Source organism: Amia ocellicauda, chromosome 3 (assembly GCF_036373705.1).
Source record: "Amia ocellicauda isolate fAmiCal2 chromosome 3, fAmiCal2.hap1, whole genome shotgun sequence".
Taxonomy (NCBI): domain Eukaryota; kingdom Metazoa; phylum Chordata; class Actinopteri; order Amiiformes; family Amiidae; genus Amia; species Amia ocellicauda.
This window is the reverse complement of record NC_089852.1, coordinates 12,443,955-12,470,470: the sequence shown is the minus strand read 5'-3', so window position 1 is coordinate 12,470,470 and position 26,516 is coordinate 12,443,955. Positions and strand designations below refer to the sequence as shown.

The 26,516-nt window shown below is 41.0% G+C and overlaps 1 protein-coding gene across 1 annotated transcript; it reads right to left on the bottom strand.

Annotated features, from left to right (window-relative positions):
* Positions 1-1,933: 1,933 nt before the first annotated feature.
* On the bottom strand, positions 1,934-26,173 carry LOC136737483 (NUAK family SNF1-like kinase 1). The gene is made up of 8 exons (XM_066698195.1): positions 25,946-26,173; positions 25,053-25,371; positions 16,769-16,889; positions 16,471-16,622; positions 11,338-11,403; positions 8,797-8,916; positions 4,746-4,878; positions 1,934-4,263 (listed from the first exon to the last, which is right to left on the bottom strand). Exons 2-8 carry the CDS (start codon positions 25,347-25,349, stop codon positions 3,167-3,169), a joined length of 1,986 nt encoding a protein of 661 aa, XP_066554292.1. The 5' UTR covers positions 25,350-25,371; positions 25,946-26,173; the 3' UTR covers positions 1,934-3,166.
* Positions 26,174-26,516: the final 343 nt, after the last annotated feature.

The following is a 26,516-nucleotide window of genomic DNA, read 5'->3' as shown; positions in this document are numbered from 1 at the left end:
TCTTCTGCCTGAATGTCATTTCTGACATATAATGTTACCACGCCACCTCTTCGATTTTGCCTGTCTCTCCTAAACTGTGTGTATCCTTTCAACTTGTATTCATCCCCATCATTTTCTGTAAGCCATGTTTCTGTCACTCCTACAACATCATAGTCACACGCCAGCACTGTGGCTTCTAGGTCTAACATCTTGTTCCTTATACTCCTGGCATTGAGGTACAAACATGTCAGGACTTTCCTACTAGCAGTTTCCCTTTGTTTTATTTCCGTAGTGGAACATCTCCTATTGTCAGAGCTCCCTGCCCCCCTGGTCCCTAGTTTAAAAGATTCTCAATTACTAACGTACACAAATACTGAATTCAACAGTTATTTTGACCACTTTCACTCTCATCACTAAGCAGTGATGCACAACTCTAAGGACAGTGGGTTGTCCAGTCAGTTAAGCTTTTATTTAAGGTTGATACAGAGCAAGGATGCACAATTAATAATTTATCTCAAGCTAAGGTTAAAATTAAGACCAGCCTTTTAAAAGTATGTACCTAAAATGCAGTGTTTTTTAATTTGACAGGGAGTTATTTATATACTGTTTCAGATGTAGTTTAAATATACTCCCTAGTTTATTCATAATACCTGATGCTAACTGGAAACTGTATGTAAAGGACTTATGCATTTCCAAGTTAGGTAATGCTTTTTTAGATATTGATCCTTGCTATGATCAAAGCTCGACTCCATTTAAAAGCATTTGACATGTTTTGTTAATATGGTAAAATATATCTATAGACAGAAAATACCATGATCAATTTCTTATCACACTAACCTACCCAAAGATGGATTTCTCTGTATAATAAAAAAATATTAAATAATATATAAAGAAACAAATTCACAACCCACATGAATGAACAAAGGCTCAGGAGAAGGATCCTATTTAAATTATCCTATGTTTACCAGTAACTAGAGTGCTGTTTATAAGTGTCAAGTAAGCCTAAATTAATGAGGGCCAAAGGGGTAAATAAATGGCCTATCTCTTGCATTTAGTTTAACATGATTTGTGTGTACCTTTAGCAATATTTCTGTTCAAACCCAAGTTGCAATCTGTTTTATCACCAGGTAGGATGATTTTGATCCCAGGTGAAATGATGGCCACACACCAGATCATGGACATGGACTGAAGAGCTGCACCAAAGGTAGGATCCACTGGATTATTTATTTGTGAATTTGTAATTGGAGATATTGCCTGAACAGCTAAAAACACCACATGTTGTAGCTGTGATATGTTTTTTTGCTATACTCTTTGTTGGAATTGTTCTCCAGATTGGATTCTTGATTGGTTTTGATTTTGAAGATGTAAGCACCAAGGAGTTATGTGCTGAATAGGATAAAATTATATTTTGAAACAAAGTACATTATATTGTTGTTTCCTTCTGATGGTGAGAGCTTCAGTTTTGAACCAACCCACTTGTCTCTCTTCTAAATGTAAATTCTAGAAATTTCAAATGTATTTGAGTTGCTTGCTTTATGCTGAGCAAACAAAATCTGTCTGCCTGTTCAGAATGACATGAACAAATATATAAATTATACTTCTGAGCTGTCTTGTCAAACGTTTGCTTGGTTGGTTTGGATTAAGAACAATTTTCAGCGCTGTGCATCTATCTGAGATATACTGGTTAATGAAAACAATGAATCAGCCATCTCCCATCTTGAAAAACATACGGTCTTCTGTCCAGCAAGTAAAGTATGTTTGACAGACTGACAGATTATTGTAACAAGAACTGAGTTTCCAGACTATGGTTTCTTTAGATGCTTGGAATAAAACCCATTGTTATAAACACATTTCTGTGGTGTTAAAATGACTTCAGCTCCTTGACAGTAATCCCACATTAATCCTGCATGAACAAAAAAACAGCTCCTCAGTTATTGACTTTTACAGTAGAAAGTTTAACAAACATGTTTTCTTTATTGTTTCACCAATCTACAGTACCAAACACTGAAATAAAATATTTATTTGTAACAAAACAAAATATACACATTAACACTGTTCGTAATCATCGTTGCCCTCCCATATTAGGCCTAATACCCTTCAGTCATGTTGTCATCACGGTATAGTTCTCAAGTCTTTTGTTACTGTCATCTGAAGCAATACGTCTTGTTTGTGTTGTTGTTTTCAGTAAAAAAATAAATACATAAATGTATCAAACCCTTATAACTTTAAACCCACAGAGGCAAATATCCTTCACAAATTAGGGATTTCTTTGACAAGTTGGTAAATTGAAAGGTGTTGGTGTTGGTGACTGGCATAAACCAAGGGGCAAGGGAAAGATTTGTTTACTACCTCAGGAAGCACCAATTGGCATGCAGAACTTCTGTGATTCCATTTCATGACTCTTGCATGCTTAAGAACCAATGCTAAAATGTCACAGATACTGTAGATTATCCAAATAAATTAATAATCATCATATAACCTTCCTCTTTGCACATTTCTTTTTTTATAGAGTTTGTTTATAAGTCACTTTTGGTCTCCTCTCCAAGTGAATACCACAGGACTATAACTGGAAAAAGAAGCATAGATGGTAAAAATAGATTCAAAAATTGTGAGAAAAGTGCCATAATCCTCGTATTATTCAGTGTGGGTTATTTTACATGAGAACTTCTTCACTGTATCTTCCAGTGTTTGTATCAAGCCACATGGGAGGTTGATCTGCACTAATACAAACTGATCCCAGCCTTGTAATGAGATCATTTTTAGGCAGTGCACACAATCTAAACTTTAAACTGCAGCACAGAACAGTGTAAACAACATGCCATCCTGAACGGTGTATTCAAGTCACTTGTAAGATTATTTACATTGGTACAATGCTGCTCTCAGTTACACTGTAGACAAAACAAATACAAATAAATATTGGCAAGTGCTATTCTTGGTTAAGTCAGGATTTCTTACCCTGCCAGTAAATTGGTAAATTGTACCTAAAAAAATAGTAATGAGCTCTTGTATTTCAAGTCCTTACAGCTCAAGATGTGCCACAGACTGACTGCTAGTCTTCTGTCAATTTTATGTGTGTAAAGGCTCCAACATTTTCCAAATCTTAAATGAACAACACGTCTCTTCACACACCCTTTGGCCAAGCCAGTCCTCCTTCAACCCCATTCCAGGTGTGCTCAGGTGTCCGACACTACAATTGTCCGCAGATCTCCTGAGCTTGCTGGAAGAGTTCCTTCCTCTGCTCTGGTGAGATCTCCACCTCCACCCTACCCTCCCTCCTCTTGCCTCTGTCCCCTAAGTCTTCCAGCTCTTCCTCGGAGCTGTAAAGGCTGTGATGGCTGCTCTGTGCGAAGAGGCGCCTTTTGGTTTGGGCAGCCAAGTCCAGGAGGTCGAAAGAGTCGCTGGAGAGCAGGCTGTCATCGCTGATCACGCTTGGGGGCCGGCTGTGGGCTGATGCCTGCTGCTGCTGCCTCGAGTCATCCTGGGAGGGAGTCTCGCATCCACCGACCCTGCTGGAGAACATCAGAGGCTGCTGGAGGGGCTCAGGGGACGGCAGGGTGTCACGGATGTCAGGCAGGTCCAAGCTGGCAGAAAACTTTCCGTTCTTCTTCAGAATCCCTTTCTTCCGCCTGACTACTCCCCCTCCTGCCTGGCACTCCTCCCCTCCACGCTGTATGTCACCAGCTGCAGGCCCCTCCGCCGAGTCTGCCCTCTCTGGGGAAGAGGAGTACCCCGACTCCCTCTGGTGCAGGTTCTTTAGGATCCCCTTCTTTGGCATTTTAGACGTGGGCTGACAAGATGTAGGCAGGGTCTTAGGGCTGGGAGGAAGCAGCGATGCTTGACGTCTGTGTCTTGGGATAGTGAGCTGTGAAAGTCCATCCCCTATACTCTGAGGGAGGAAAGCAGAATTGAAGCTGCTTCTGGTCTTTAGGATGCCCTTTGGCTTTATGTCCCCTTTTGGAATGAACGTAGCAGGCTGAGAAATGTCGTTCTCCTTTTTCGATTTCTTCAGGCACATGGGCCCCTGAGTCCCTTGAGTGCTGGGCTTCAGAGGGAAGCTGAAATGAAGATGAAGATCTGGAGAACCCTGGCTCTCGCTGGTACTGCATCTGTTCTGCCAGTCGATGTATCGGGCCAGTAAAGGTGAAGGGCAGTCCTGGCCGGATTCACAGTCGCACACTGACTCCTCAAAGCCCCAGTTTACCCACCAGTGGTTGGCGATATCTTCTACAGTCGCTCGCTCCTCCACATTCACAGTCAGCATCCAGTCAATCAGCGCACAGGCATCTGTCAGTCATAACAGAGACAGGTTTAAAATTGAGAAGGTCAAATCCCAGGGTCAGGGGATGTGCAGACTTTGCACATTGTGTCATTCAGAATATACAGTATATTCTACGTTGGATACTATTTGTGTATCAATGACTGAGAGTAGCCTGTTAATACACCCTCCTGCATTAATACCAATTATTCCTGGAGGGGGCTACAGAAAAAAGTTCTGGGTGTCATTATCTTCTATCCCTTTACTTTTGAAGTTGCTTTATTAAAAATTGAAACCACTTTGAAAGTTGTTAAAAATACAATGTTGTTTAGCTTCATGTAACAAATGAGAGCCTTTCTGGGTGGCTTAGCGTGAGCATTAATCTTAAAAATAACACCCACATGAGCACAGAAAGACTGGAATACAATCCTAAGCAGCCATGGGCTTTTGTATGGGCTGTGAGAGGGGGAGGGGGTCTTTCAGGGTCACAGTGTTGATATGATAGACATACCTGAGGGGTGCTGTGGTTTCCTGTATTTAGCCTGGCTGATTTGCTGGGTCAGAGTCTTGTAGTTAGCACTGTCGAAAGGCATGCTTCCGTACACTATGGTGTAAAGCAACACGCCCAGAGCCCAGCAGTCCACCTTAAACAAAACAATAGATATATTAAGTCTATATATAATATACATTAGGTATTTTTCTATATCTGTGACTTCCAGTAGTTTTTCCATTTAATTAAACTGTAATGAAACATGTATGAACGACAGGTCTAAATATAAAGATATCCCTGCTCAACTTGAAAGTGTGTCCACCGGCATCAAATATAAATGAAAGTGCATTTGAGCAGTACCCGTGAACATGATTTGAATTTTGAAGTGGTGGTAGTGAATGATCAAAAATACCTGCGACTAGCAAAATTTGGATGTAAATAACGGAAACAACTGTGTCAGCTGCTTCAGTACCAGTTGAGAGACTTTTTTTTTTTTTCTTTCTCCAATGGCTGGGAATATCCTGACAAGGCTGACAAGTTCCCTGGTTAAAGATAGTGTCGAACAAATCTGTTTTCTTGTAGTAAAACCTAAAAAGTGGACACGTTTTGATTTTGGACTGAAGAAACTGATTTGCAGCTTGAGTACTGCATTTTAATGTAAAAAGTTAAAAAGGGCAAAAGACAAAGATAAGATCAGTTTTTATTATATTTTCATATATATGATTATTGTTTGTGTGACTTAAACGCTTAAAATACCAAACGGATTAAAATGGGTGGTAATGCAGAATATACACAAGTGAAGTTACTGAACAAATACAATGTGTACCCCTTTCAGCGGTTTAATGAACGGAAAGCTCTGTGTTTAAACGTTTAGTCAATTAAATGTAGATTAACAGCCTTGCTTCAAATAGGAAGCACATTCACATTAATGGAAAAACTAAAGATGCACAAATCTCTGTTTTTTTTCTTGTGTGCATTTCAATGTAAATTACGATTTCTCCCATTGATTTACTGTATCTATGAAGATCTGTTTCAGATGCTCCCTTTCATTTAAAACCCTGTATTATCTATTCCTCTTGTCAGAGCAGAGAGCAAAGACTAAATGCCAAAGCAGATTTTTTCTTTTTCTTTTCAGCATAAGCACTGATCGCAAGCCATTGTGTGTGGTGACGGTGGGGGGTGCTGTCTGTGAATGTATTCATTTAATGTGCTTCAAAGCACTGTCCTGGGGAGGGATGAGGTCTGTTTTTCAAAGCCGAACAGCCAACTCCATAATCTTCTTCGGCAAACATAATTTATATAGAGACAGAGAATGAAAGTGTGTGTGTGTATATATTAAATATATTAAAAAATTATCTGCAAAGGAAAGACAAGACCATTGTAAATCCTCTTAAAAAGAGCTATGAAAACATGTTTCACTAAGGGAGAAGGGGAAAAAAATAAAATGCCAAATAGCTAATTGATTAAAAAGAAAGGTTTTAGACTAATGTCCATTGGGTTTGTCAAGTCTGCAGAAAATGGAATTAATGCGCATTAACGGGGAGCGTTGCTGCACTCCAAAGCAAACAGAAGGACCCCCACCGCTCGCTCTGAGACGCAGGAACAAGAGGAGCTAATGCCTACCGTATTGACGCGGATTAAGGGAATTTTTCTTGGCTTGCATGGCTTCCATTTGAGCTCAGGTTACACATAATTAGGCATGAGTAATTTATTTTGAAAGAATCTTTAATTCCCATGATCCTTTTCATTCTTTTGTGGAGAATCATGACATAAATGAGGGGGGAATTGTTTACAGTTAGCACTGAAAGGAGCTATTTGTATTTTCTCAAAATCTGAGCCTTTTACAGCAGTGCATTTGCATTGGTAAGAAAAACCCTTTGGATCCACAGCTGTCTTACTCTGTAGCTTTTTGATGACTAACGGAGGTCCTGTGAAATGCTACCTCTCAGCTGGTTTCAGCCCTTCTGTTTTACAAGGAAGTCCTAGATGTAAATGCTGTACAAAAATGCAGAAAAGAGTTGTAATTTTTTTCCCAGAACATGCTAAGGATAGGAGCCAGCCGTGGGTGGTCTACAACATAAACGTGGTACAATCTCAAATAACTTGATCATGAGTACCTTATTACTGTATTTGGAATGGGGAACTAAAAGCCAACAGATTATTCTTGGTGGATTTCAGCAGATTTTAATTGCATGCCTTATAACAGAGTCAAGGACAAGCTTCCATCTGCTGATTACATTTTCCTTTAGATCACTGTTGCATCTTGGTTGACTGAAACGTTGTCCTACGCTGACAATACCGCACTGATCATTGCACTCTTCCCTGCAGTGTTCCTGTTCGCAGTTATTCTACCGATTTTACTTATATTACTAGAGATCCTGAAAACCCTAACAGTGTATGATATTGTGTGGTGCTATCGTTATAATATTCAGTGTTGTAGGTCTTAATTTTTGTGATACTGACAGTTTTAAGAGTAACGGAAGGTGAAGAGTGAAACTTGGATATCGTGACATATATTAAATGCAATATGCTCTTTTGTAGACAGAAGTATTTACTGTACTGGTTTAAAATCATAGTAAAACAGCCTTAGGCAAGCTCTAACTAGAACTTGTCTGTCTCTCCAATACCACCCCACCCTCAGGACCCATCTCTTCTCTGTATCCAGCATCAGGACTTCGGATACACACCAATGTATTATGGCAACCCCAAATTTGATGGGTGAAAGTAGAGCTTGCTCTGTGAAAATGAGCTGACTGATGGCACCTGCAGAGGTATCACCAATGCCCAACACAGTGTCAGAGATGCACTCCTCAGGGTGAGTACATTATGACAGTCTGGAGGAAGGGGAATGAGTACCCAGGGACTGGGAGGGCAGGGGGTAAGTACTTGGAATTGGACAACGAAGACTAACTGACCTAAGCCGTGGCTTTACCAGTGTCTTTCAAAGTAAACAGCCATTCTTCCACTGGACTCTTTCTCTCCTTCAGCCGGACAGGTTCAGATTATTATTATTATTATTATTATTATTATTATTCATTTCTTTGCAGACGCCCTTATCCAGGGTGACTTAAACAGTTGAATTAAAATGCCTTCTATGCAAAAGCGGCAGCAGAGCACAGAGTCACTCGGAACCCATACTTGCATATATTGTGTAAGAAATCATACATTAAATTGCAAAACAACTGGAGAGGAGATAAAGTAGTACTTTGAAAAGGATGATTCCCAGAGTGTGGTGAAGAGTGGACTCTTAAGAGCTGCACGTGCCTTCTCTTCAGTGTTACAATAGATCTGCCTCTCCCCACTCCCCATCCCCCTTCCCCTTCCAGGATATGTTGTATCTGGTCAGTTTCAGAGCAATTATCTTAATACTAAGACACAGTAATAACTCTGTGTTATTACATGCTTGGCAACCTCATGCTGGAATTGGTTTGCATTTTTTGGTCTGTCCAATCTGACTAGAGTGCCGGACCCAGCGGCCTCTATGAGGACATTGGCTTTCAATTGCGCCTTGCTATAGAGAGAGAATGTAAAACGCAGAAATCATATGAAACTTTTGCGATGAAGAAAAATCCTGAATGTTTACAGACCACATCTTTCTATCACCAAAAGTATAGGTCTGTAATTAAGTTTATTACCTCCATTAACATCAGAGCCAAACCTGTATTTAATTTCAGGGATCAATACTTCTGTTTACCTCAAGAACACATGTCTGACATAATATCACATCCTAGTTGATTGTACCATTTCAAAAAGCCATTCCTTTTCAATGTAGCGTTTTTTAACTGTTACCTTACTGTGTCGTTCGATTGTTCGATTTACTTGCAACCAGTGGTGTACCACTGTTTGGCTTTGTAGTTCACAGTTTTTGAGATATAAATACTTAAAGATCAGAGCAGTTAGTTAAGTATGACAACAATTTAAGTGGAAATCTGAGGGGAATAGCAGTATAGCTTTGAATGGATGGCAATATGTGCAACTTGGTGCCCATTAACACCATAGCTGAAGTGGGACTGCCCTCTGATCTGGAGGAAGCTGTTCCCCTCTGATCTGATGCACATTGCACACTGCTCACCTCTGGGCCTTGGTAGGGAAGTCCATTGACAATCTCTGGCGATGCGTACAGGGGGCTCCCACAGTATGTCTGCAGCATTTGGCCCTTCTGGTACTGGTTCGATAGCCCAAAATCTGCCAGCTTTAGGAAATGAAAAACACTCAGAATGAACTGATACCTTGAAATGAGCTCTGAAATGTATATAGACTGATTTGAAAAGGCCCTTTTGCTTGAATGCAGATCAAGATGAAGACTGAACACAGAACAGAAAGCAGTGTGTTGTCTGTTATATCCTGTCTTCTTTGTGTGTTTCATGTTAGGACTCATTTTCATTTTAAGGCTCTGTTATTTCAACGTACTGCTGCCTGCAACACGTATCGCGAAGGAATGAACTCCATATTCAAATCGCAGTACTTTACCAAAACAGATCAGTTGCACTGATGTAGGACTGATAGCCGAGTAATGCAGGCACAGTACAAACAGCCTAAGTAGGCACTGGGAAAGATCAGACAGATGTTAACCAGATGCTGCAGGATTGTGACATATTTGGCATCTCAAAATAGCTTAATGGCTTAAACTACATGGCATAAATTTGAAAGGGCCCGATTTATACATGTTTTTCAGAATAGTGCAATTTGTGTTGTACTCTGCGACAGGGCAGTTGTTTAAGTGGTAACCGGAGCAACGGGCAAATTGGGAAAGTTGGACTGAATGATCTGTCTGAAAGAGCATGAGCAGGTTGTCACACTCAAGGAGTCTGAGTTTGCTTTCCCAGGCCAGTACTGCAATGTACCCTTCCGTGCAGAAGGTCCACGAGGAGGGCCTAACCCTTGTGTGCGTGATTCACTGTATGTTAGCGTGGTGGGGCGCTCTGACCGCGGCCAGTGAGTTAAACCAGAGCACAGGAGGACACTCGATCTAGGGGAGATTATTAAATTATCCCTGGCTCCAATAACACTGAGGCAGCCGGCTGTATATTTTATGTGGTCATTAAGCTCGTTCTCTGAAAATAAGTCTTATAGCGATTCCTGACAGCCAAAACAATTGCACACATGCCACACATACCCTCAGAGAAGTAGGACTCTGGGCAACAACCCTTCTTAGGAGGATTATCATAACAATGATCAAGTGCTTCCTGTATGCACCAGTCCAATACTCTCCAGATCCCACCTCTTTTGGTGCACAAACAAGCATGCAGACACACACAGACACAAAATATTTCCTCTCTGTAGACTCATTAGTTTACATTCCTTTTTAATTGATTATTAACTTCAAGCCAGAAGTTTAATGTGGTGAGAGAGGAGGCAATTTTCCACTTTAAGGAGAATCATAAATGAAAACCCCCATATTAAATTGAAATTATGAAATAAATCTCTGGGCACTAATGATTCGTTTCCTTCTTAAAACTGTAATTTTTTCTGTTGCAATATTAAATTATTAGGAAGGTTTTGTGCAACTGAGTCTTGCCAAGTGAGATGTCCTTACAGTTTAATGTTGTCCAGGATTTGTGTTCTTTATGCAGAAGATTTTTCAGATTCTTTATTTTTCTGTAAGATGTTATTCATCTTATCGGTAATAGTTTCTAGCTGTATAATTCCCTTTGTTTTTATGGTTGTGGTGTAACTTTATATTAGGTAAGGGTCCAAAGCATCAAGGCTCTTTTGATGTTTCATGTAGATGTAGGTACAATTTGAATCCTTGAAATTCTCTGCATTCCCCTGAGCTTCACACACCTTCCATAAAAGGAAAGGAATGGGCAAGAGGTTCTTTTTAAAGAACTGGCACAATATTTTTTGAACTTTGCCGATGGCTTGCTCTATTCTTCGCACAATTTAATCTGCCCTCGCTCACATGTATTACTGTGAAGACTAATTATTTGTTTTTTAGTTTGTTTTAACATTCAGTTGTTTTTTGTTTTGAACTCTGTGACAATGCAAATTTAATTATTAAATTGTCAACAACATCACAGACCATTTAAAATGTTCATCCTGACTTAATAATGAATTGCTCTCTTTATAGAATACTTTAACCAGGGGGAGCGTACTTGTACTATAATTTTAGTTCAGTGAGTATTAGTATTGACTATATTGGACTTATCTAAATTAATTTGTTTAATTCCTAATACGTATATGTGACAGCTCTTTTAATGTCTCCAGTGAAATTAGTTCCTCTGTCACTTTCCAAAGTTTTGGGAAGTCCCCATCTACAATAGACTTGTTCCCATAGGACTTTAGCAGTGTGTCTGATTTAATTGGAAAGGCTTCGACGCACTTTGAAGGTGTCTATCACTAAAGAATGTACCTGTATCCTCGTTTTGAGGAGGGCAGGGGGCCAACATAATCAATTTGCAAATTAGTAATTTAATTAGTGCATTTAAGCATTGTGTCTCAATATCTTTTTTTTTTAATGTTTGGCCACCAAAAACTACTACAAAGCCTATCTCCCATGTTTTGTATTCATGTGAGCCAAAAGGAATTCATTTGGATAAGTCCAATATAGTTGCTGATCAATACTAGAAGTTCTTACAATGTCTTACCACTAACTTCAAATGTAGTTCTTTACCTTGACATTGAAGTCTTGGTCCAGAAGAATATTCTCCAGTTTGAGATCTCGGTGGACAATGCCATTCTAAAAGGGAGAAGACAAGTGTTACCAATCAAATCGCAGGAACCCAGTACTTGGTAATCCCTAATCAAACAAGTATATATTCTGTAATTCTGTCTGTAATTTGTATCAGAATGATGTGCTTGACCGTTAGAATCTTGTATTCCCATTTAAATGGAAGCTGGCATAATAATAAAAAAACATAATTGATTGTATTCATCTCTAATATAAGAAGATTGCAAAACTGGGTTATTTGCTTCTTTGCTGCTCTTACACTACCATGGTCATGACTGCTAATAAATATATCCATTAATATTTTGTTGATGTCCTGAAACACTTTAGACTTAATGTTCTCTGATTGAGAAAACAACCGTCAGTCATTGCAGAAAATTTGGGGGACATAAGCAAAACAGACCAGCTTAAACGACCTTCTGGAGAGGGGCAGGGACAAGACAACCCAATCAGAGATGAGTATTTTAATTTAAAATATTGATAGTAATACTGTAACTATTGTTTTATTTGGCAGGCACTTTTGTGCATTTTGACTCACATTCAACAAGTAGTAATGTAGTAATGTCTTTGCAAAAAGAAGTAATTTGAAATAGTTATCTACATTAATTCCCCATTTCATTCTTTGAAAGTTTTTTTTTTATATAAACATCCCAGCTCTCTATTCTATAACCTGGTAACTCCAGGGGTGGACCCAGGCTGGCTGAGGCAGACTGGCTGAATGGCACCAGCTTCGGCTGGGGCAGAGCTGGACTGGGAGCTGGGCCTGCTATAAACGATGAGCCCTGGCTTGTACCACAGGGAGATAACCTCTGGTCAGTTCACACTAGAGCTCCACTGATTCCAGTTTAGGACGAAAGGAACTGGCTTCTATAGGAAGTCTCCAAGAAATATTGTGGTTAGGTCTGGGAATGCAGGGACATCTGGGAATTGACAGCAATCAGTGGTTCCTGATTTTGTATGAAATGTGTTTGGGGAGTGATTGTAATCGATCAAGGTGTTGCTGGCTTCTTAAAGGTCCAGTTACTTCTGATGGTTATAAACAATGTCACGTGCATTAATGTTGACATACGTTTAGCTGGCATCATTTGTATTATTCTGTTCCTCTGTGTTCCGGGGGGAATCGCCTCATTGAAAAGCTACCCTTCTTGAAATATGTGCAGCTGCAAGGCCTGGACTGACCCTCAGTGACACACTCTGTCATTCTCAAACAGTTATTTTTATTCCACAATTACTGACAAGGTCCATTTAAACAAGAAGGGTCAGGCTACAAATCTGCACTGGAAACTTAAATTCACAAGCATGTAACCAGTTGTGTTCTGTAAAACGTAATGTGAAAAAACAGGCAGTAGTTTGGGCGTTTCTGGTGGAATATAGCAGAACTGAAGAGAAGAGCCAGAAAGTGAATGCCAAGAATCAGAGTGTAACCTTGTCCATCGTTAACGGAGGAAAGTGTTCACCAGCCTTGAGCAATACAGTTTTTGTAAATGCAGAAAATCATAAGGGAGCGATAATCATCACTATCGTAGTTAAACCATAGGCCAAAACATGTTCCCAAGACTTTTTTTGCACCCCTGTTTATCTCCAGCTTTAAAAAAAAATAATTGGGCGGTAATCCCATGTGACCTAAATACCTCCCATCAAGATGCTGGGAAGGATTCATTGCCTGCATTGAGCACTGTGGCTGAGGTAAATTGTATCAGATCAAAACAGACCTAAGACAAAAGAAATGGAGTGTGAAATTAGATTTGATATTTCTAATTCTAATAGCTTTAGGAAATCGGACCAGCTTCCAAAGTCTGAGTTTATTAGATTGGACCAGTAGATAGATTGTTGTACTATACAAAAAAAAGTGATTGTTTAATTTAAAAAAGGGAAAGAAACTTCAACAGCCCCTAATATACTTTCATTAAATTATTTGTAACTACTGCATACAAAGCATTGGTCTATTTTTGCAACAATTATTTTTTGCCATTAGTTTGTATACCCCTCTAGTTTTTTTGTCATCTTGCTATAGCCTTTGAATGAACTTCTTTACATTCACTTATAATTATAATTTCTACATGTTGATGGCTTGTTGAATAAAGCTGTTTTTTGAGTGTTCAGTAAAGCTGGGTTGCTAATGAGAGGAATTATACCAATATAGAGTTGTTTGTGATATATATTAATATAGTTATTAAAATTGAATGTTAATTTTACTCCTGGATTTAATCATTTGGAGGATTATAATTTAATTAATCAGACATACAGGTAAAGTGAAAAGCTAACGTTCAGTATAGAAGGGCCTTTTTTTTACCAACAGGTTTAATAACCTTGGGTGAATTTAAATGGATCTGACATTTTCTCATTCATGTGCCCCTTATTTGAAAGGAGCCTTTTCAGTGACTAATTAAAGACTGAATTAACAAAAGTTAATTTGGGGGCTCGAATGCCCTGACCTCCAAGGGGCTGTGGTAATGGCTGCTGCATCCTTCCTCAAATAGTGGCATTGAATGCACTCTCATACTGTACATGTCTTGCCTCCTACTGCTAATGCAGAGGACAAGCATACTAGCACACCAGATTGAACTGGTTCTGAGTCCTGCCTTGTTATTCTGAGTCCAGCAGTAATGTGTGAATGCAGGGTGACAGTTCCTGGTGGTGGTGCAATGAATTACAGCATTTACAGAAATATTTGAACAATCACTACATCAGGACAGCAGCCTCTTTTGTCAACTTTAACTTTTGAATGTCAAAACATCATACAACTAAACTCTTTCATAAACCTGCACTGCAGGCGCTTACAATGCATGTCCCCTTTTGAGATTTTTGAACTTTAAGCCTTAACTTTGTTATATAATACTGCTGGCTACCTGAAGGCTGTGTCATGCTTTTGAAAACTAGTGAAGTAGTAGGAAAAACAGATCTGCTAAAACATTAAGACCTCTTGCAGGGCAACAGATAAAGTTACTGCTTGTTTGCTGCATTTATCAATGCAGGAACTAAAGTTGAACCCCCCTGTTCAGCATCCCACTTAAAAAAAGAAAAAAAGAAACTGCTTTGGCTGAGGATTAGTATTCCACAGTTAAGAGGCTTAGAGTGTGATTTTGTGTCCCAACTTTAAACACACAAATGCGAGAAGTGTTTTTATAACACAAAGAGTGGTAACAGAATGTCAGTATGTTAGTAATTAAACCGCATGTCAAAAAAAAGTGGGAAATATCTCCTTTTCTTCCTCTGTGCTGGCAGCTCTATGTTTTTCTTAAGAATTAGCTTTGAGGATCAAGACTTGGAGCCTCGCATGAGCTGTTCTTCCGTGGCAATATCTTTCATTTGATGCGGGAACTTTACAGAGGCTTAACCTCCTAGTTTTAAAACTTCTGTCATTAAATGTCAGCAAAGGAAATCTTACCAGTCAGCCGGTCCTTAATAATAATTTGGAAGGGTAAGGTTCTAAGAGCATTGTCAGGGCATATTCTATGTGAACAATTCCCAGTGCATTTGCCACCTGATGTGAGTTGTTTTAGTGACTGAAATTAAATCCAGATGGTAGCTTTTCAAGGATTTCAGTACAAACTTCCAACTTATCTACATTTTTGGCACCTCAGATTTGCACTTTATACAAGCCTTCAGAAGGTCAATGTCAAAACAACAGTAAAGACGAAAGAGTAATCCTTTTTTATTATTTCACAATAAGATGTCCTCTGGCATGTGGCATAGGTTAATATACCTTACTCCCAAGCATTACACTGCTTGACTGTAAGTTCATACAAACCATAGAAGGAAGAAACTGATCATTATTTGTTTAAAATCAATTTTCTGAGTTTACAAGTCAAAGGCTTCAAACAGTTTAGTGCTGAGAAAACCGACTATGAAATCACTCTTTAGGGTGGCTTGTATCTCATAGCCAAGATTCTGAGATTCCCCACTGGCTTGCAATCTGGAAACAATGCTGATGGTTCAGTCTGGCAAATAAGTGATTCAATTAAGGTGAAACTAGAAGAATGTGGCCCCTGCAGGGTTGAAACACACAAACGGTCATACATTTGGTTCCTCCTTTCATATTTTTTGAACATTTGAACTGCCAGTGTATACACCGATCAGCCATAACATGACCACCTGCCTAATATTGTGTAGGTCCCACTTTTGCCGCCAAAACAGCCCTGACCTGTCGTGGCATGGACTCCACTAGACCTCTGAAGGTGTGCTGTGGTATCCGTCACCAAGACGTTAGCAGCAGATCCTTTAAGTCCTGTAAGTTGCGAGGTGGGGCCTCCATGGATCGGACTTGTTTGTCCAGCACATCCCACAGATGATCGATTGGATTGAGATCTGGGGAATTTGGAGGCCAAGTGATTCATCAGACCAGGCCACCTTCTTCCATTGCTCCGTGGTCCAGTTCTGATGCTCACATGCCCATTGTAGGCTCTTTCAGCAGAGGACACGGGCCACCTTTCTATCAGAACCAGCATTCACTTTTTCAGCTATTTGAGCTACAGTAGCTTGTCTGTTGGATCGAACCACATGGGCCAGCCTTCGCTCCCCACGTGTATCAATGAGCCTTGGCCGCCCATGACCCTGTCGCCGGATCACCGCTTTTCCTTCCTTGGACCACTTTTGATAGGTACTGACCACTGCAGACCGGGAACATCCCACAAGAGCTGCAGTTTTGGAGATGCTCTGACCCAGTCGTCTAGCCATCACAATTTGGCCCTTGTCAAAGTCGCTCAGATCCTTACACTTGCCCATTTTTCCTGCTTCTAACACATCAACTTTGAGGACAAAATGTTCACTTGCTGCCTAATATATCCCACCCACTGACAGGTGCCATGATAACGAGATTATCAGTGTTATTCACTCACCTGTCAGTGGTCATAATGTTATGGCTGATCGGTGTATAGTACTGTCACTGCGTAATCAGAAAACACCTTTCTGAACCAGTTTCCTTGTCCTTAATTCCTATTACATGCGAGTGTTCCATCATATGTAATTTATATTCTTCCATCAGCCTGGTTGTGCATCCTACATCTCTCCTTCAAAATCAAGTCTATGTTGGTGCGGGGACATGGTCAGCATACACTAGGGAGTAAGCAGGGGCCTCACCTTGTGACAGTAGTGCACTGCAGAGGTGATCTGCCTGAAGATGTGGCGAGCTTCGGTCTCGTTCAGCTTTTGCTGATCGCTGACGTAATCGTACAGCTCACCGCTGCTGGCGTACTCCATCACGATGACGATCTTATCCCGGCTCTCAAACACTGTGCCAAGAGAGGGAACCACCATCATAACTCCAAGATGAGTCTTGATTATTTTTTATGACTTTGTTTTTCACATTGAAAGGAAGTGGCTATTCTCCCAGTCTTGGGCACAACGTACAGATGAGTGTCTACTGTCTAGTACTGACCTTCATGGATGCGGATGATGTTTGGGTGTTTGAGGGAGGAGATGATCTCGATCTCTCTCTGGATGTGCACCTTGTCCAAGTCATCAGTGATGTGCTCCTTCCGTATCGATTTAATAGCCACCTAGAAACCAACAAGACAGGAAATAACACATCAGGCCTGGTCATTGAGGTCTCACCCTGAGCCCGGACCTGTATTCTGCTTTCATTGGGGACTGAATACTGACTGCCAAGGAGGCCATGCTGTAACGTACATGCGAAATGCCTGCGACTAAAGTATATGGATAAAAATACCACAAACTATCTGAACAAGGTCTTTGCATCTGTGGCATAACATGGACATGTAATTCTGTTAGCTGTATTTTACTATTGCAATTTTCTTAATACTAAAGAGTTGTATAAGTATTGATTTAAACCAAGCATTTGTTTCCACTCATCCAGTTCTTGACCACGGCCTGCTGCTCCTTTGCTCTGTATTGAGGGCAGGCAGGGACAGTCTGTTCTGGGCACTTAATGCCAGAGTGTTTCCATTCTACTCTATCAACAGCACGGTCTTGTGTTTTTATTGGACTTTTTTTTTTTATAAGCAATTGAAGCAATTGCAAATTATGCAAGCTATTACTGCCTGATGTAAAGTGGCCCTAAATATAACTACAGTATGCACATAACTCCTAGCTCAACAAGAGACTCCTGGCGCCGGCAGTGTGTGCTGCTGAAAACAGTTCAAACTCTGAATGTCTTCTCTGTGTAAAAGACAGGTGACACTGAGTCAGGGTACAGGATTTCTGCACCTTCTGTACCTTACATTGGAAAGAATGAACCCACTAGAGATCTGCACTGAAATCACTGTATACCCAGGAGAATGTTTAAAATCAAGTTTGATTCTGTTATGACAAAGTTTTTTTTGTTTTGTTTTTAACTCATTTCAGGGATATAGGCCTAGGCATGCTGAAGTTATTTTTGTTTATGTGGTGCATTGATAGGAAATTATGTTACCTTAGGTGCAGTGATCAGAATAACATTTGGGATTTTTTGGTCCTCAGAATGCTTGTTTTTCTAACAGATCTGAGTTTGAAGGAGACCTTAGGAAAGCGTCTGTCACTGTGTATTACAAATGACCATGGAACAATTCAAAGCGGTGTAAATCAGTCTTGTAATCCTTGTGAACCTTTTGTACAGTGTGCAACTCAGCTGCGGTCTCTGTAGCAATGTCACAGTTAATCTCTGTGATTCCTGAGGTGTGATCATCCAGTGTGCTTTACAGGATGGAGAGGATTTTAAAGGCCTCAGCAATGTGTCATCTTGTGTCAACATGCACTGCTGGAAGTACAAAACCAAATGTAGTGCACGCACTCCTAGTAGTGCTATTAAACACTGATGCAAAAATGTGATTTGGTCCACTGCCTTTGTAATTTACTCTTTAGCATTTACCTCATTATTTCCCAGTGACTCTTGTTATTGAAATTTCTTTACATCTGGTCAGCAGGAACTGTTCTGCCTTTTTCATTAAATTACTTAAAGCGATATAGCTTATCTTTTCGACTAAATAACCTCTGACATTTTATTTGACTTTAATACAGTTGTGGAGTTTTTGAAAGCAGGTGACATTTGGTTTAAAGTTTCTACAACCAAATTATATTATAATTTAATTATAATTGCCCGTGAACCCTGCCCACTCCACAGTCACCCTGCCCTGGCCTGGTATGTGGGTCAAGGATACACACTCATCACTGAGCGTGGCTGAATGCAAATGTATTTGTCTTGAAGTTCAGCTCCTTTTCCAAACTTGTCAGTGTTTTTCAGTTTCAGGCTGATGGAAACTCCCTGTTTGTCCATTGCTGACACACTTTCGCTGCAGTTAAGCATTGCCTAATCGACACTCCTTCATTTTGGATTGGCTACACCACGTCTCTTGAGGAACGCTATGCTTGGGTTATTTATTTATTTGTATTGTATTGGTAGTAACGCCCTTACAGAGAGACAGGCTGGGATTAAATCCAAACCTTAACCCACCCAATTATCTAAAACTACAAACCTGTACTCCTTTTTTGAAAGTTACTGCTTTCTTCTATTCATACATGTAACCACTATGATGTGCAGACTTTCAGTTTCAGGCCCTAGGACCTAAAATGACATCTGATACAGTTGAATCCTTGGGGAATTTAGAAAAAGTATGGAAAAGCAAGTTTTAGCAATGATCTGAACATCATGCCGTCAAGTCATTTTTCATTTTTTTCTAATCAACATAAATAAGTTGATTGGTTGAATAAACTGAAGGAGGAATCCGCTTTTCTTTCAAAGCCAGTATTACCCCAGCAAGATCTAGGAATGGTTTGAAAACGAAATCCCTAGCCTGGCAAGGACTTAGTGTCTGCTAAAAAATAAATAATAAGGACTGCCAGAGCAAAGGGTGGAATTCTTCCACCCTGCTGAGACTCTGAGCTGCATTCAGCCTACACTTGGAGAGCACACTCCGGCCATTGTTCTCGGCACAGGCCCCTGACGTCACCCCTCGGCCACATGTCCCTTAGGGTCTAGGCGGCTAGTGTGGGTCCACATAGTGACCACGCAGACAGCTGCCCGAGACGCAGACACAAAAAAGCGGCCCTGTCTGAGAAGCCTGGTACCTGCTACTGCTAATTCAGCCCAACGCCAGGCGTCACACCACAAGGGAGCTGCCAAGTGTAGGTGTTTGTTCACAGCAGCTCTGCCATCACACCCCTCTGCCTCTGGTACTCCGTGTCTGTCTGAGTACTGGCTGAGTTGAATCCTGGCAATGGAAGACATTGGCCATTTTGTGCTCAACATTTGATTATTTTATGGGATTATTATTATTATTAATTTATTATATGTGTGTTTTTTCTTTAAAGGCAGCAAATGGTCCTCTTTCTGTTAAATCTGGTTTATGGCAGATTTTGTTACATGGTCTGACTCAATCTGTTGTATTTCTGAATAGCTTCTTGCTGGCCAAACCCTTGGCCAACGGTATTGTGAGCAAACCATCCTTTTTCCTTTTCATTCAGTCATTTTGGGAAATGTAGTTGGGGAAGTCAGTTGGTGCTGCGCTGTGAAACTGCATTACTGAGAGAGTGCTCCTGCACTGAGGTTGGTGGTATCCAGGATGTTCAGAGGGACACGTAGCCCCGCTCAGTTGACAACGCTATGAACAGATGTTCAAATAGTCGCGTGGCTCTATTGTTCTGCATACCCATTGCCAACACATGCCAGGTCTGTGAAGTTTAAGCTGCGAGCCAATGTGTAACGTCATGCTCTCACTGGTGTATTTATAGTGTCTGTATCGGAAATAGACGAGGCCTGGCTGCAGGCAATCTCACGCACTGAGCTGTTCCCTGCAGAAGAGCTGATACCACTATCAGCAAACGCCTGATAAGAGACGACCGCCTGCTTCCTTTCACTTTCCCACTTTAGTGGTTGCCATGGTTATTATCAAGGGCTGCTCTGCACCCAACCAACCAAGGGGGGCTGCATGTACAATGCAATTTGCAACAAGTTTCCTTAGTGTCACTCATGCAGTATGCATTGTTTTTTTGGCCTCTTATAGCCTGGGCTCAAAATTCTAAGGAATGAAGCAGGCAGAGTGAGGGGGGTGTGTTTGTACTGTGAAGAGCTGGGCTGTGTCAGTGCAAGCAGATTTTGGCAGAAGTGAGAGGAAACTTTAAAAAATGGAAACGTCCATATGAGAGACTAGAGATAAAGGGTGTGCAGGTCTCAACTGTCAGAGTTCCTGAGAGACCAGAAGATGCAGCCAAACCATGTTGGGGTGAGGCAAGGCACGCAGTCTCAGTATCTAGAATGAAGAGGAAGGGGGGCCTCTTATAGGAGTCATGTGGGTCATTTGGAGTGTTTGTACCCGAGTTCCTATCATGCATCACAATGGTTTTATCATCAGAAACAGTCCTATAGGTGTATTGTGAGAACATTGTCCTGTTTGGTTATCACACGCTTCTTAATGCATGGATTACACTTATCTACAGTATGTGTGTGTGAATCACAAAACACTGCCTCCACTGAACCATTAAGAAAGTTCTTTGTATTCAGTCCATCTGACTTCAGTTAGATTAAAATTAGAGACTTGTTCGTGTCACTGAAATGTGAAAGATATTCCATTTCTCATCCTGTCATTCAGACCAAAAGTGAAGTGTCTTGAGAACTACAATGTCATAACCTAATCTCTTCATGGGGCTGGGAGTGCTGGAGGGGGGGCAGGAAATGACCCAGTTATCTGATGACTGAGTGAGGAATGTTACATGCTCCCCTCCAAGTGGTCCCAGGATCCAAAGCAAAGAGCAACATCCGTTACAGGGTTTAAAACTGAGCAGAATGGCCACAAGTGAAAGGTGAACCCTCATATTTTCCCCCAAATGGCCACGGGCTTGAGAGTGTTTAAGGCATGTATTGCCCTTAAGAACAAACAATACATTTAGCAACAAGAAAAATCACAGACCTGAGGTGAGCACCAGCCCAGCAGTACAGTAACCTGCATGTGTGAATATCAGCTGCAGGCATAGCTTTTGGTTGAAATATTAAAACAGTTGTGGATCCGATAAGATGATAAAGATAAGTATTTCATATTTTTAACAGAAACCTATAGATGCCCTTTAACTGCCATCTATAAAGCCTCACCTGTTTAAAAGTAACTTTTGGATAATTTACATGATAAGCACTAGAGATCTCAAAAGAACCCATAAGGACATCACACTGTGCTTCTGATGAACAGAGGTTGCTGAGTTTTTGTGCAAGATGGCTCAGTAGTGGGTCAGAGTAACTGGACTACGCAGATGGTAAGGTGTGTGTGTTTGGGACACGTGCCTTCTTAAAGAGCACAGAAAAGGAGCATACCGCACCAGCCCTTCATTTCTGGGATATCAGGAAATACACTATTTTTTCAGCTCTTACGATTTCCATACATTTGCTTGTTCCCTGTCACATGATGCTGGTATATCTGATGACTGGACTTAGTGCACCATGTATCTGCAGGACTATCCTGTTGTTGGTACTGTATTTTCTGGACAAGACAAGTGTTTGTAAATGGGGCCAAATCTGCATAGCCACTCTTCAGACTGAGAACTCTCTGTCGATCTAGGTCACAGCATTTCCCTTCTGCTGACTTTCTGCCAACTGCTTAGCCACTTTATCTGAAACACAAAACTCCTGCCCCCTTTCCCTTGTAGAATTACATTCACATTGCTTTTCAGAAGCATTGTTTTGTGCTATAAAATGTATACAGTACAGCATAATGTCAGTATTCTTAGAAGTAATTTATTTTCATTTTTAATTAGCGAGGTATTTTATTTGATGTTTTTTATTAGAATGGACTTATTTTGTTGACTTTATAGTGTATGAGCATATTATCCAACAGGTTTAACACACACAATGCATTTTAAAGGTTGTGTCCTTCAAAAGGCTATAACAATAAGAGCCAGTCTACAACATTAAAATAAACACATTAGACTGGGGGATGCAAGATATAAAGGGGAAAAGGTTACCAGTTAGAACTGATAGATTTGTATAATTATTTTGGACATGGGCAAGTCTGTGGAAAATAAATTGTACTTTGCTTGAGATAAGGCTGAAAAAACACTTCTAGTCTGGAACAGAATCACACTTTGGGACAGCATGCTTCATGCCAAATTCTGAGTTTGAGGAAATTGCTGGATGTTTGTAAAAGCTTTCTTTCAGAGAACCACCTTATTTTTCTGTCTTTCACTTTCTTACCAGTTACCAGGTCTGGAGTGTTGGCTGGGGGCCAGGCTATCCCAGCATCTGGAAATACATCTCCCACTGCTGTTCCAATTATAGCCTGTGTTTAGTTTCCAAAAATAAAGTGAGTTTTGTCTGAAAGAATCCTAGGTATGTTCTAACTACAGGAATTCAAAATATATATTTTTCTAAACCTGCCTGGACCTAATTTATAGGAATGTGTGGCTAGTTTGTCTGTCACAACAGTTTCACCCCCCCGATAAAGATGAAAGCACTTTCCTTTTTTGAATCACTACAATGATCTTCTGAAAACCAAATTCTAACCATATTATTGACTCAGTTTCACATTGTTTGCATAATTTTGCATGTCCTGTCAATGCCAGACTGACTAGAATTAAGCAGGGAGCATATACACACACGTTTTTTAAGAACACAAAGACGTAATGGTCTGTTTACAAGTCCGGTGTGGGCTGTTTATAAAATGTGGATTGCATAAAGTCAATGAAGTCTGCATCAAAATGGTACACTGAATGGATAACTGGCATTGGTTGACCTAATTCTCTCTAACTCCTAAATATGTGAAGTTATTGTAAAACACCCAAAATGCCCAAATGAAAAGAAACACAAAAAGTGTATAGGTTTGCCTATCCAGAATGAAGATTTTTCTCTTTGGGACCATTCAGGTATACCGGAATCCACCTATGAAATCAGGTTGTGTTTGGCAGTACAGTGAACCTAGTGTGGAGCTAGCAGAACCAATGGGAACCTGAGGGCTATTAGAAGCTTCTCAGTCCTCCTATACAGGCAATAACCCCAACTCACATCAGAGACACTGAATGCTCAAGATCGGGCTGCAGAATGAAGGGAACTGAATGAGATCTAGTGGATGATGTAATTCATATGTGCCAATCATTCAAGAAGTACAATCCTGCCCTGGGGCTAATTGAGGGATGAGAAACCGTCGGTTCTCATGGTGAGGATTATAGGCTGTAGTCTGGTTGAAGAACAATGCGATCGCGTTAAGCAGCTGTACGATGTTGCCTGATTGTTTTTGTGTGTGGTTGCTAATGCCTCCTCCACAAAATTCAGAATCTCGACACATTCTAGAAGGAATCGGAAGTCACAGCCATTCTAACTGGAGTGAGCAAACTCGGACCAGGCCCTGAGCACAGCAGCGGATAACAGACTTGCTCAGACTGCTGCTCTGTAGCCAACATCCTATTCTGTATCCATCTAGTCTGGAGTCCTGCTCTCCACTGCTGTTGAAAACACTCCCAGATTCTGAGGCTTGCTGCAGCAGATCCTGCTTTTATGAAACGGTTGACAAACTTTAATCCTGTTTATTAACAGCAACATAAGTGGCTGCTTGTGAGTAAGAGCCTGCAACAGCTCAGCAGTCTGAGTCACATTGATTAGACTTGCATGACTTGACAGAGAATCATGAGATATGTCAATCTCCTAATGTCTCGTTTGGGACGTGAATTCGTTTACTAGGAGTGTAACATGTCAGAGAGCCCAAAGTGGAGAATTATACTTTGGCTTCACTCATACAGAAGAGAGAGAGAAGAATTCGAGGACAGACACTTGATTCCAACAGGAAAGGGATTGATTTTGTGCCCTAGCTAGAACTCACATTCTCTTGCAGAACCTGCTCCAAGATCACATCATACATCTCAAAAAGGTGTCTTTGTCGAAAAGGGCAGACTTATTACAGTACTGTACAATTTCTTTGGCTGAACTCTTCAGCTCAATAGCCTACTTAGAGCTCTCTGGATTGTGCCAAATGCACTTTTATTGAGTTCATTAATGGCAAATGGGTACTGGTCCATTAATAATTCAGTTTCCTAACAGAAACTTGGAAGAAAACCTGCAGCGGAGCCAGAAGGTGGCATTTAGCAGCAGAAGTAAGTAATGCTGCATTAGTCGGTGAAATAACCCTCTGGAGGAGGCAAAAGGCTGGTGGTACAGTGGGTGTTTACACACACACACATGGGTCCCACATTTTCAGACTGATGTTGTTGTTAAAGACGTCTGAACTCCAGGGTGGCATTAAGGCTTTGTGTTTTGTTTTATGCTGTCTGCTGGCTTTGAATGAATGATGTTCATTAACAAATCTGTACACAGATGAAGAAAATAGGTTCTCCTTAGTTAAATCTTTTATCTGCTCCAACACTGAATTTGAACACGCAAAATGCAGAAAATGTTCTCTTCAATTTTGCAGGTGATCATTCACGTTGATTAGACCTATTGAGTTAGAAACCAATGCTATTTGATCTTGTAATACGTTAGGAAATGCAAGTTGAAATGCGATAAGATCCTTCAAATCCCACATAAGAACAATAATACGCCGATCAATATTCGCTGGTATGAGGCAAGCATCCGGGTTTATTTTATATTATCCCATTTTATGGATTTGTATGATGTATTAAACTTTATACAAATTGTTAAACCCAAGGACTACAAACGAGAAACTCCAGTTCAAGAGTGGATGGTGGGAGAGGGAGTATAATACAAGCACAAACAGTTAAAAAATGTATAAATAATAAGTGAATGCAAAAGCACTTACTGTCCTCCCACTCCTTCTCTCCACCGCTTTCTTCACCTTGCCGTAGGTGCCCTTGCCCAGCGTCTCCAGCACCTCGTACCTGTGCTTTAGGTTGTGTTTGTGCTGGTGCTTCTTCACCACCGCCGAGGGGCGCGGAGACTCGGCGGGGCTCCTGCTCGCTGCCGCCCGCTCAGGGTCCGGGTCGCCGTGGCGGTCCAGCGCGGAGCCCTCGTCCGAGGAAGCGACGCCCTGCAGACTCCACGGCCCCGTCCCGCGGCTGGCGCTCATGCTGCTGTCACCGCCTTCCCTCCTGCCCATCCTCAGGCTGGCGCCTTCCCACCTGTCCGCAAAGAAACGAGTCAACCAGAGTCCTCCACATAGGCCGCAAACAATGCAAAATGAAAAGCGTTTGTGGAGGTTAATATTTCCATAGAATGTCCTACAAAATATTAAAAATGAATGGTATTTATCATATAGGCTATTGCCAGTCTAGTGCGTTAAGTACTGTGCTATAAGAATCCACTTGCTTTGTCTTCCACAGCAATTCGTGCATATCTCGAGTGTCTTTTTATTAAAACAGGAGATGCAATTGTAATGTGGGGCTTTTGTTCAGAACGACAGGTGTAATGTGTGCCATTTCAATATATACACACACATTGTTATGGGAATCACAGCGGGTTTTCATTACGCTTTCAGTTCGTGCAAGCGCTTCACCGATACAGCCGCACTTTTCAGCTGCTTACAGGTTTGGAAGTTCAATAATCATTTCATCCAAATGACGGATTTGCTAGCCTATAACCTCCCGTGCAAAAACGCAAATGTAAAGCAAATGTGACATGGCTATATCTAAATACGATATGTAAACAAATCTAAGATCCATGCTATATAATAATAATAAAAGCCTACAAATTCACCTTAGTTTTGGCGTCTACACCATCGGCGAGTGAGATGAATCGTGTCTGTGGCCGATCCTCCAGGCAGCCAGCTTTCTCTTGTCCCTGGCAGTTGTTGCAGGCTGTCTGAAACGCATCCTCCGGCTGCTCTTTCGACGCTGTCTGCGCCGCTGCTCCCGACACAACAAACCGGCCCGCATGGCCCAAGCGAGGGGTGGAGCCGAGCGGCACCGCGTCGACCCAGCCCAGCCCCCCACCCGCAAACCGGACCCGACAATGCAGCAGGAGTGTCAGTAACTTCAGGAGCGTGTCTGCAAAACGAACAGCTTCCGTTTAGTCACTGCAGCTACTTGAAATAGATTGCAATTTTACACCCCAGAGCCAGGCTGATAATTGGAGCCAATTAACGAGCACAAGCAGCTCAAGTTGACTTTTGAATAGGGGAGAAAAAGTCGCTTGGTTGAAGCACATTTCTCAACCTCATTTACTGCTCATTTACTCACAGACAACAAATGGGAGGCCAACAATCTACTTGAATTACACTTAAATTAAAATAAAGTAGAATGACTGACTCTGCTTTATAGTTGCTGGT

Bases quoted from the DNA above. Each gene is read 5' to 3' on its own strand.
- LOC136737483 (XM_066698195.1), bottom strand. From the start codon at position 25,349: ATGGGCAGGAGGGAAGGCGGTGACAGCAGCATGAGCGCCAGCCGCGGG. The intron at 4,879-8,796 runs GTGAGCAGTGTG...GTTTTGTTTAAG, and splicing joins TTCCCTACCAAGGCCCAGAG to GTGGACTGCTGGGCTCTGGG. The intron at 4,264-4,745 runs GTATGTCTATCA...TATGACTGACAG, and splicing joins GAAACCACAGCACCCCTCAG to ATGCCTGTGCGCTGATTGAC.